Source organism: Podarcis raffonei, chromosome 2 (genome assembly GCF_027172205.1).
Source record: "Podarcis raffonei isolate rPodRaf1 chromosome 2, rPodRaf1.pri, whole genome shotgun sequence".
Lineage (NCBI taxonomy): Eukaryota > Metazoa > Chordata > Lepidosauria > Squamata > Lacertidae > Podarcis > Podarcis raffonei.
Window position 1 is genome coordinate 52,569,148 of NC_070603.1, and position 10,047 is coordinate 52,579,194.

Consider the following 10,047-nt stretch of genomic DNA (forward strand, 5'->3'; position numbering starts at 1 on the left):
CACCCAGAGTCCAAAGAGCCTGCTTTTCTCTACCAAACCCCACTCACACATATAACATGAACCAAGTGACTAGGCATGGAGAAAGGTTGAACCCTGAGAGTTTTGGCACAAATTCACCCAACGCCCCAGCAGCCAAATTCGATGGTGTTTATTACAGAATAGAAAATGAAGCAAGAGGACAAAAGGAAGAGGGAGAATGTTGCTTCAAGAAAATAACAAAGCTAACCTTTTCATTCAAGTCTACCCCAATACAGCTACAGTGGTACCTCAGGTTAAGTACTTAATTCGTTCTGGAGGTCCGTTCTTAACCTGAAACTGTTCTTAACCTGAAGCACCACTTTAGCTAATGGGGCCTCCTGCTGCTGCCGCACCACCGGAGCATGATTTCTGTTCTCATCCTGAAGCAAAGTTCTTAACCTGAAGCACTATTTCTGGGTTAGCAGAGACTGTAACCTGAAGCGTATGTAACCTGAAGCGTATGTAACCCAAGGTACCACTGTACTTAGAAACAAGTTTCTGAGTTCATGTGTCAGCATATACCATAGATAGTCAGCTGAGGGACAAAGGACTCTTCAGCAACAGTCACCTTTTAAAGAGTTTCTAGCTCACATAGGTCGTTAACCAGTGGCTGGGACCAGCCGTTCACGTCTGACTGGCTGACGGAGGACACCTTTTGGAAGCTGGAGACAGGCGAGGTGTTGATTACTGCTAGACATCTCCATCTCCCTTTAATGTGTAGAATGGGAGATGTGACCTTCCCGCTAATGCAGAAGGAAGACAAGAGATTCACAAAATAACCTCACTTTCCTCTACTCCCCCACAATGACTCCCAAATCTGCTCTGAAGGACTGCAGGAGGGGAGAGGGAAGGTGCAGTTCTCTTGCCCGAGACTGAAGTCTGTGCTACTCACACACATGGAATCTGTTGGATACTATCATTGGCCTCGGTTCATGGCTTGATTCAAAACAAACCACAATCTCTGGACTGAACATAACTCTAAGGCAAGGATCATGGTTTAGGGGTGAGGAGGGAAGTTGCAGTTATCTGGGCATTCATGGTTAACTATGCCTTTTAAACGAAGATATGTGAACACACCCAAAGCAGGTTACATAAAATTTAGGAGTAGTCAATCTATAAAGTACAATAAAAATGATCGGGGGCGGGGGAGAAAGTGAACACACATAAAAGCCCGTACTAAGTAAAATGGTTTCCAGCTACAAGTCCCGCCAAAAGTCACCAGATTCTGTGCCAAATTAAGGCTCCCTGGGGAGATCATTCCAAGGGGCTGTGCCATAATAATATAGGGTTGAATCCAGAGTTAGTCGTGCATTGAGCAGATCTTTTGAAACCCATGTGAGTTAATTGTGGCTAATTCAAAAGCCCATTTGTTTTTCCACAGCCAGTCTGCTCTAAGAATGGCTCTGCCGGGGAGATGCACGGCTCTCCCCCTGTGGCAGCAAATGCAACCGGGCAGCAAAGAGCCAGGCGAGTCTTGCAGCGCCTAAAAGACCAACGAATGCAGACTGGGGGGGGGGGGGCCGCACGGAGTGAGGGGTGGGGAGGGGCTGGCTCTCCGAAAAGGGAGGAGCCTCCTCGGCCGCCTTCCTCCTGCCGCCGGTTTGTTTTCTTCCTGCTTGTTGGCACCGCCTACCAGGGCGGGGCGGAGAGGCCGCGTTTCGAAATTCTTCTCTTGTCCCCTTTGCGCTCGCCGTAGTTCCTCCCAAGATGGCGGCCGCCGGTGACGTGCCGGTTCGAGTTTGCAACCAAGAGATCGTGAAATTCGACCTGGAGATTAAGGCGGCGGTGCAGGTACAGCAGCCCCCGGCCTCGGTCAATACATCGCGGGCGACGGGCAGCTAAGCGCTTATCTTCAGAGACGCGCTTCCGTCTTTTGTTATGCCGGGGTGGGTGGGGCTTCGTGGCCACGCCCCCTCTGGACAGCCAGGTTCCCTTAGCGCCCCCCCTCTCCGCCTGCGTCCTAGCTGAGTCACGTGGCACCTGAAGACCAACGCAGTTGCAACGATGCCCGCTGTGGGGCGCTGGCGTGCACTTCTCAGGATGCACACAAATGCCAGTTCAGGGTGACATTCCATGTAATTGATGATTCACAAAAATTTCCACGTGCCACAGTAGATGCAGTTAAGTCTTTAAGGTGCCGCATGATTGTGTTGCTGGTGGTGCGATGGCAGTTTTTCCTCACAGCTTTTTGGCTGCAGAGGTGTCAGGCTCAGACCCTGGAGAGGTGCCTCCTCAGCCTTTGAAAGTTTCCACGATAGGGAAAGTTCCTGCAACTTCTCCCAGCTTCAGCTCTGTGTTGGAAAAAATCTGCTCACAATGTGATATTCTCTCTTCTGTGCCGTGATTGGAGGCGGCACTGGGAGCTGGGATGTCTGATGGTGGGAGTGCCTCGTGCAATGTTGCTGTGTGAGAAACCTTTGGTAGGGATAAGAACCTTTGAGAATTTCATCACACTGTAGATAACTAATTCTTCTTTGCCTCCTGCTCTTTCCCACGGTTGGCAGGCAACAATGCAATGATGTTGCCGTAGCTTTCCAGGGCAGCCAGCTTCTTAATGATCTGAAAAACATATTTAGTACCCATCAGGGGGTACCCACTGGCATTGTTACAACTTCATGCGGGCAACTTGGGCATCAGTTTTGCATGATGAAACTTTTAAGCAGTTTGATTAGGTTCTCTACACAGTAATGTGATGAAACAAGCATGCCCTCTGCTCCTTCCTTCCCTTCCCCTTCAGTTCAGTTCTCACAATGCCAGGCTTCCCTAGCTTCCAAAAATAGGCTCAGAGGGGGCCACTTTATATGCTAGTAAATTTATAGAGAGAAGGCACTTCCAAGTAGGAATTAGAGCTGTAAATGTTAACCATTGCATGCATTTACTGTTGTGTGCTCACACAAGGCGAAGCCATGGATAGGTGTACCTGCACAGTGAGTGTGCATCCTTCTAAATAATTGATTTATATGTAGGATTGTCATGTAACTATCTTTGCATGAAGCACATCAGCTACTGTGTAACTTTTTGTAGCAGTTGGGGCAGCCTTTAGGACTAAATTCACATTGCTTGCAGATAATATGGATGATATTTCTGTGTCAATTTGCAACCTGTTGGTGGTTGCAATTTCAACATTTAAAATAAACATTTTTTTTTCTTAAAAAGGTTACACTTTATATTTAAAACAATCAAGCTGGCAATTGAACATACAGCCCAAGAGAACATCAATGTAAAAATGTGTTTATTCTATACACTGCTTGTTATTTCCTTTAGGACATTCGGGATTGTATGGGACCTGTAAGTACACTTACAGAACTGAATGCCAAAGTAAAGGAAAAGTTTCAGCATTTACGGCTTAGAATACAGGTGAGGACTAAATAGATTTTGGGGTGGGGAGTTGCTAAAGCCTAGAGTTGGAAGGGACCACGAGGGTCATCTAGCCCAACCCCCTGCAATGTAGGAATCTCTTGCCTAATGTGGGGCTCGGACCCATTACCTAGAAATTAAGAGTCTCATGTTCTGCCGACTGAGCCACAAATAAGCTTCCTTTTCTGTTACAGCAAAACTGATTGTTGAAAATAGCATGTCACTAAGCATAACAGTTTTTTAGAAACCTGGTTCCCAATTCTGTCACTCATAAGCAAAATGTGACCCAAAGACCCAACTATCTTTTTGCTGAAAAGGATGTGCTAAAAGAATAATTGTGTATAATTTGATTAGGAAAGAAATACCCAAGAGAACAGCTAGACTTTATTACCAAGTAGGAACAACATTGTAATGAATTTTGTTGTTGCTTGTATTAAAATTGAATAAAAATAATATTTAAAATGATAATATGCACCTGCTGTTCACGGATCTGATTTAGGAGCTTGAGCAGATGGCAAAAGAGCAAGATAGAGAATCAGAAAAGCAAGCATTGCTCCAAGAGGTAGAGAACCATAAGAAGCAAATGCTCAGGTCAGTAAAACCCTAAATATTGTTTACCACTGGGCTGTATCCAATGCTGTGTCCATGTGCAAGCAAAATGGACTTTCACTTGCACAACAAGACCACCTTCCTTTCCTCCTTCCTGCAGCCCTCATAATCTACTCCTGAGAGTTGGGGGACCTCTGGAGCAGATTTTGGGGGCATGTGGGGGCCTGCAGGGGAGGAGACAAGGAGAGTAAAGTCCTGTTGTGTGAACAGGAATCTGTTTGTGCAGCATAGAGTTCTTCCCAATAAGTGCTTAGGCTGAGATCTTGTATCCCCTTCCTCCCAACCTTCAATTGGTGTCAGCACCGACAAACTTAGAGCTCTGACACGTGTTTGGCATAGATAAGACTTGTGTGCAACAGTGACAGCATGGAGGGTGTCTAGGTTAGACTCACAGCACTGTACTGGCTATACGTCTACTCAGAAGTAAGTCCCATTGAGTTCAATGATAGCTGCATAATTCAGGGCATCCATCCAATGCTGTGAGTGTCCTTAGCAACCTTCCAGAGAATAGGATGGACTGTTATTCATTTCTTCGGACTTCCAGACCTTTTCATTGTTGAACGGACAGCAGAGCCAGGAACAGCGTTCTCATATTGGTCAGATAAAGAGTGGAACATAAAAAGGTGAGGAAAATGCAAGATGCAGCTGTTAATAGTGTTGATATAGCATGTCCGTTAATGATCGTTGTTAATTAAGTCAAATAATAATGGAGTGTTACATTTTTAATGTATGCAGTTATCTTTGTTGCTTTGCTCTTGATACAGACAGGGGTGTTTCTATCACCATTGTGCTAAATCTCACTATATTAATAATTTCAGCAATCAGACAGCCTGGAGGAAGGCAAATCTAGCTTGTAAAATTGCCATTGACAATGCAGAGAAAGATGAACTGCTTCGAGGTGGAGATCCTTTACGACAAAGGTACACAGTCCTTTTATAACTGTGGAATTCGGCTGCCAGGTGTTATGTGGTGGGACTTCCTAAGCCTTTTGTGTCAAGCTCTGCTTTAGGAGGTCACTGGTTGCAGTATTGTGCCCACCTACCTACGAGTAGAATCGTAGACTTGGAGAGTTGGAAGGAACCACGAGGATCATCTAGTTCAACCCCCTGCAAAGGCAGGAATTTTCCACCCAACACAGGGCTTGAACCTGCGACCCTGAGTCATGCTCTGCTGACTGACTAGGCCCCGTTTAACTTACTGGCTTCTGAATAGGATTGCACAGTAAGGAGCAAACAGGATCTCAGATCATTAAAATGGTTGCTTGCCATTGTGCCAAGTTAGATGTATTGATACTTGATTACATTTTAATTTTACCCCTTTACTTCAGCCAGATGGCTATTTTGGACGAAATGTTTAAAGATTAACCTAAACCTTGTATGAATAATTCACCCTGATTTCTAATTTAAGACCTACTTTGAAACAGAAGGTTAAAGGCGTATGCTTGCATTTGTATGTGTATCTGAATGCTTGGCTGATATCTTCCAGCTCTATGGTTCCCATCACTTTTGAAGCATTTTGAGTAATCGGGAATGTAATTTTGTTTTTATATTAAGTTTGATTCCCACCCCCTTCTTTTCTTTTAGAAAAACTACAAAGGAAAGTTTGGCAGAGGGGGCCAGTAACATCACAGAGAACCTGATGGGTATTAGCAGGATGATGTCTCAGCAGGTACGGCAGAGTGAGGAGACAATGCAGACCTTAGGTAAGTAAATGACCACAGTGTGCAGTTTTGGTCGTTGTTGTTGTTAATAATAATAATAATAATAATAATAATAGTAATAATAATAATGGTTGATTGACTCATCAAAGCAACTTAACAACACAGTATAAACACTTCCATTTACAGCAAGCCAACCAATAAAAATTTAAAAACCTTCCACAAACAGGAAGATATTACTGAAAGGCCTGTTCTCATGTTCCACCCTCCAGATCTGCCATGGAGTTATTAAACTCCCTTTAGTTATTAAATTTCTATACTGCCCTTCATCCGAAGATCACAGGATGGTTTACAATATAAAAACACAAAAGTGCATACCTTTTCTCTCTCCCACTCCCCCACTTCATTTTCTCTCGCTTGCTGCCTCCTACAGCTAAATATTTAATCCTATGCTGGGAAGCACAGAATTGCAGTGAAATGGCAGAGGAGGAGGAACATGATTGATTCCCTCCTCCAGTAGCTCTCTTGGCTACTTCACTAGCTATGGAAAAAGAAACGCTCCTTTCTCCCTAACCAGCATGTTGATATTATAGTATAATATGTCAAGTCATGTCATATCATGTCGTATCATCATATCATACATCAGGATACCATGTATCAAATCCAGACCTCTACAGCATGGACTCTGAAGAACATGCATGTTTTTCAAATGGGGCTTTTCTTATTAAAGTGCACCAATAGTTAACTCCCACTCACATTAACTTCTTTCACTCAACTCAAGCAATGTCTTAAAGCATTTCTAAAAGAGTTTTGGACTTTGAGTTAGAAAGACAGAGTTTGGCCTGACAGTTTTCAGCCCTCAAAACTGTATATCAAATCTGCTGTTAAAATTTGTGGGTTATTTGGAAAGTGGACCAGCTGGACCTTCTGCCTTTTCTTTGCTGGGAGAAACAGAAGGGATGGATTCAATAAACGCAGTGTCCGCCTCTTCTCTTCCTTCTCCCTCCAGGGCTGATGGTTGTCTGCAGCTCCTCAGTGTATGCTTCCTCTCTCACTAAGTGACAGTCTTGGCAGTGAGACTGTCCTCTGTTAAAGAGTCCATCCTGTTTGGTTGAGGTATAGCTAGCAAAGGTCACTCGTCTTGAAAAAGCCAGCTGTACTTAATCTACCATTAAAATGTTGCCACGATGGAAAAATGAAGAAGTCCTTACAGCAGCAAGCAATAAATAATCTGGAGTCAGGAAGCCCACAGTTGTCACTTCCCATGATAAACAACCTCAATCTTTCATGTACCATGAGAATGACAAAACTTTTCTCTTTGGTTGGAAAATAAAATGGCAAAGAAACGTATTAGGTTCTGATAAAATTTCATTCTCAAGCAAAATATATTTGCAAACTGAAATGCCCTTTTGGGTGCCACCTATGTAGGAATATACTGGTTCCTTAGCTGCTTGCTTCTAAACATTTTGCCATTAGTGTGTGTTTTAATTTACCTCCCATAATGGAAACTGAAGCCCTTGCACAGTGGTTCATTTTAGGGCCACTTCTTGCAATGTATTTTGTACTTGGTTGCAAAGCTGAGTAATTTATTATGATCAGCACACATGTTTTTAGTTTACTTGACATTTCTGCAAGAGAGAAAGCCTAAAAAATGACCTTTTGCTCACTTCAGAGAAAAGGTGCTGGACATCAGAGCAACTTGTGTGTATTAGGAAGTCCGTAAGTCATATTCAACTAAATGGTCCTGCTAGTGGAAGCCTGTGCAAGGACTGCTGCTAGTGCAACAGGGCTTCCCCTAACCCCAGTGTTCCCCCTGTGCCTTCCTTGAGGATTGGGAGAACCCATGAACAACCCACAAGGGGAGTGAGGAGGAGATAGTTCCATCAGGCAAGCAAAAATGTTTGCACTGATAAAGTGATCTCCTTAGTGCTGTATTAAATTTCTCCCCAAGGTATTATCATGATTGATTTTAAACAGCTCCTGATCCACATTCTAACCTTGTTTGGAAATGTATCAAAACAGTATCATCTTAACTCTTTTCTTTTCAGTTTCAAAATTTTCCACTCCATTCTAAATTAGCAGCTGGTGAAAACGGACATTCTGGCTTTTAAACTGCCACATTGGAAATCTCACAAAGCCTGTTATCAAGTAACATCAACATTGCAGTATCTGTCATTTTTTTGCAGCGGATAGCACACCATTGACACTAAATCTACATTTACTCCCATTGCCAATTATGTATTTTCTACTTAGCCAGTTGGTATCATTCCATCTGGCTTCATTATGATATTTTGGACTGATTAGATTTTTCTAATTGCAACAGGGAGACTTGCTTATCACGATCAATTTCACTTATGGGTATGGGCTGGCTCTGATTTTTGTCTTCTAAGAATGGGGCTCCATAGAAAAATGCAAGGCCATTTGGACTGTGGTGGTCCTTGGATGAAGGCAAATGTTGGGCTGTATTCAGCTAACCCATTTTGCTAATGGAAGCTAGACTTCTTCTGACACAACAGGATTTCTCCCCTCCTGCTGCATGTCTTTCCCTGAACCTTCCCCAAATATGCTCTGGTGGGTTGGGGAAGAAGAGGGGACATCATTCCATCAGGCAAGCAGATATGCTTGCACTAATGGAACAATCTCCTTTGTGCTGTGTTGTCTTCACCAGACTTGTCCTCAGCTTTTCTCAAATGGAAAAGTTCTACAGCCTGTTTCCATGGGGCTTTGAGCCAATGTACCTATTGCATTGTGTGTTGTACTCTGTGCTACAGGACCCAAAGTGGACTTGCATAGTATGTGTGCTTTTGATAGTGCCTTTGAAACACTGGGCTGAAATGTTGCATTTTCTCTTTTCAGTCAGTTCTTCACGAACCATTCTGGATGCCAATGAGGAATTCAAATCCATGTCCGGGACAATACAGTTGGGACGAAAGCTCATTACCAAGTACAACCGCAGGGAGCTGACAGATAAACTGCTTATCTTTCTTGCCCTTGCCTTGTTTTTGGCCACTGTGCTTTACATCCTGAAGAAGAGACTGTTCCCCTTTTTGTAAAATTCTCAAATGAAGAGAGGAAGCATGACTGAGGAAGGATGAATGAAGGCTTTCTCACAAAGACCTGACACTCTTCTAATCAAGAGAACATTCACAAATGTTCATAAACAGAACATATTAGCAGTCTGCGAAGATTTAGACTTGCTTATGTCAGCTAAATGAGCTGCAGGTTAGGGCAAGGAACAATAAGAATATGACCTGTTTCTCTGAGAATGGCAGGTGTCAGTTCTGAACTGGATGGTGGAAGACATATTAAGCCTCTCTCTTGTCTTTGGCTTGGAATGTGTATTCCACTTCCTTCCTCCAGAGATCTGTTCCTGAGAGGAGGGGGACGGTATTGCTGAAAATACATTTAGATACATTCCTTTAATAAAGTGTATTTGAATACAGATAGAGCAGGGAGTCCTGATTTTTTAAATAAAAAAATACCTTATGAACTCAAAGAGAAAACGTCGCCCTTTAAGTTACTTTTACTTCAGTTGTTTCCGCAAATGAAAGAAGCAACGAGGCGATTTCTAAAATCTCTCCATAACTGGCATTATTGTAAATGTACTGTATCTTCCTTTGTCCATCTGTTTATCTTAAGGTTGCAGCTCAGGTCAGTCCATTTGATTCATTCCAAGATTTGCTTTGGATAGAGATGTAAATTGCTTGGCATATCAGCTCCTGAAACTTCCCTGTCCTTTTCCTGTTTCCTCGTCAGTTTAAAAGGCATTGGAATATCTTGCAGGATTACAAGTCAGTGGCATCACCCATCTCTTCCTGTGGCTACAGCTGCACCACTGCAGGCCTGTGAGCATGGAAGGAAATCCCTGTAAGACACTATAGAGCCCCTCTCCTTCCCTGTCGGCTCTCAACAGGGTACATAATGTCCTAAGCACGCGGGGTTGTATTCAGTGTCAGGCCAGCAGCATTCCACTGGTGCAACAGGACTTCCACATTCTCTCCTCCCCCTGCGTTGCCTCTAAATTTGTTCTGGATGGTCCCCCAACCCTCCAGACTTGGTCTTGTGGTGAGCGGCTGGAGGGAAGAAGAGAGGAAGATGTTTGCTCCATGGAAGTCTGCTGTGCCAGTGGAACTGCAGCCTCAGATACTGTCCACAGCCATGACACACAGATGGGCATTAGCTGAGCCCAAAGCTATGGATGCAGGCTATGTTAGCACGGCATGAGTTGCTTGCTTCCTGGGATCTGGTCTACGCTGGGCCACTGGCTGCTACGAGCAGCGTCTTTCATTTCAACTAATGGCTGAACATGTTGCCATGCACCCCAAACAATGTGCATCCAGCTAAGTTGCTGAGTAGAGAAGGATCTCAGCTGTTAACTGTTCTGCATATACGCACAGCTCTGCACC

At 43.8% G+C, this 10,047-nt stretch overlaps 1 protein-coding gene across 1 annotated transcript; it reads left to right on the forward strand.

Moving 5' to 3' along the window:
• Positions 1 to 1,692: 1,692 nt before the first annotated feature.
• BNIP1 (BCL2 interacting protein 1) lies at positions 1,693 to 9,083 on the forward strand. The gene is made up of 6 exons (XM_053376618.1): positions 1,693 to 1,809; positions 3,283 to 3,375; positions 3,875 to 3,966; positions 4,803 to 4,904; positions 5,568 to 5,686; positions 8,498 to 9,083. The coding sequence occupies exons 1-6, from the start codon at positions 1,726 to 1,728 to the stop codon at positions 8,692 to 8,694; spliced, it is 687 nt and encodes a 228-aa protein (XP_053232593.1). The 5' UTR covers positions 1,693 to 1,725; the 3' UTR covers positions 8,695 to 9,083.
• The last annotated feature ends 964 nt before the right edge of the window (positions 9,084 to 10,047 follow it).

Bases quoted from the DNA above. Each gene is read 5' to 3' on its own strand.
- BNIP1 (XM_053376618.1), top strand. From the start codon at position 1,726: ATGGCGGCCGCCGGTGACGTGCCGGTTCGAGTTTGCAACCAAGAGATC. The intron at 3,376-3,874 runs GTGAGGACTAAA...GATCTGATTTAG, and splicing joins ATTTACGGCTTAGAATACAG to GAGCTTGAGCAGATGGCAAA. The intron at 5,687-8,497 runs GTAAGTAAATGA...TTCTCTTTTCAG, and splicing joins GGAGACAATGCAGACCTTAG to TCAGTTCTTCACGAACCATT.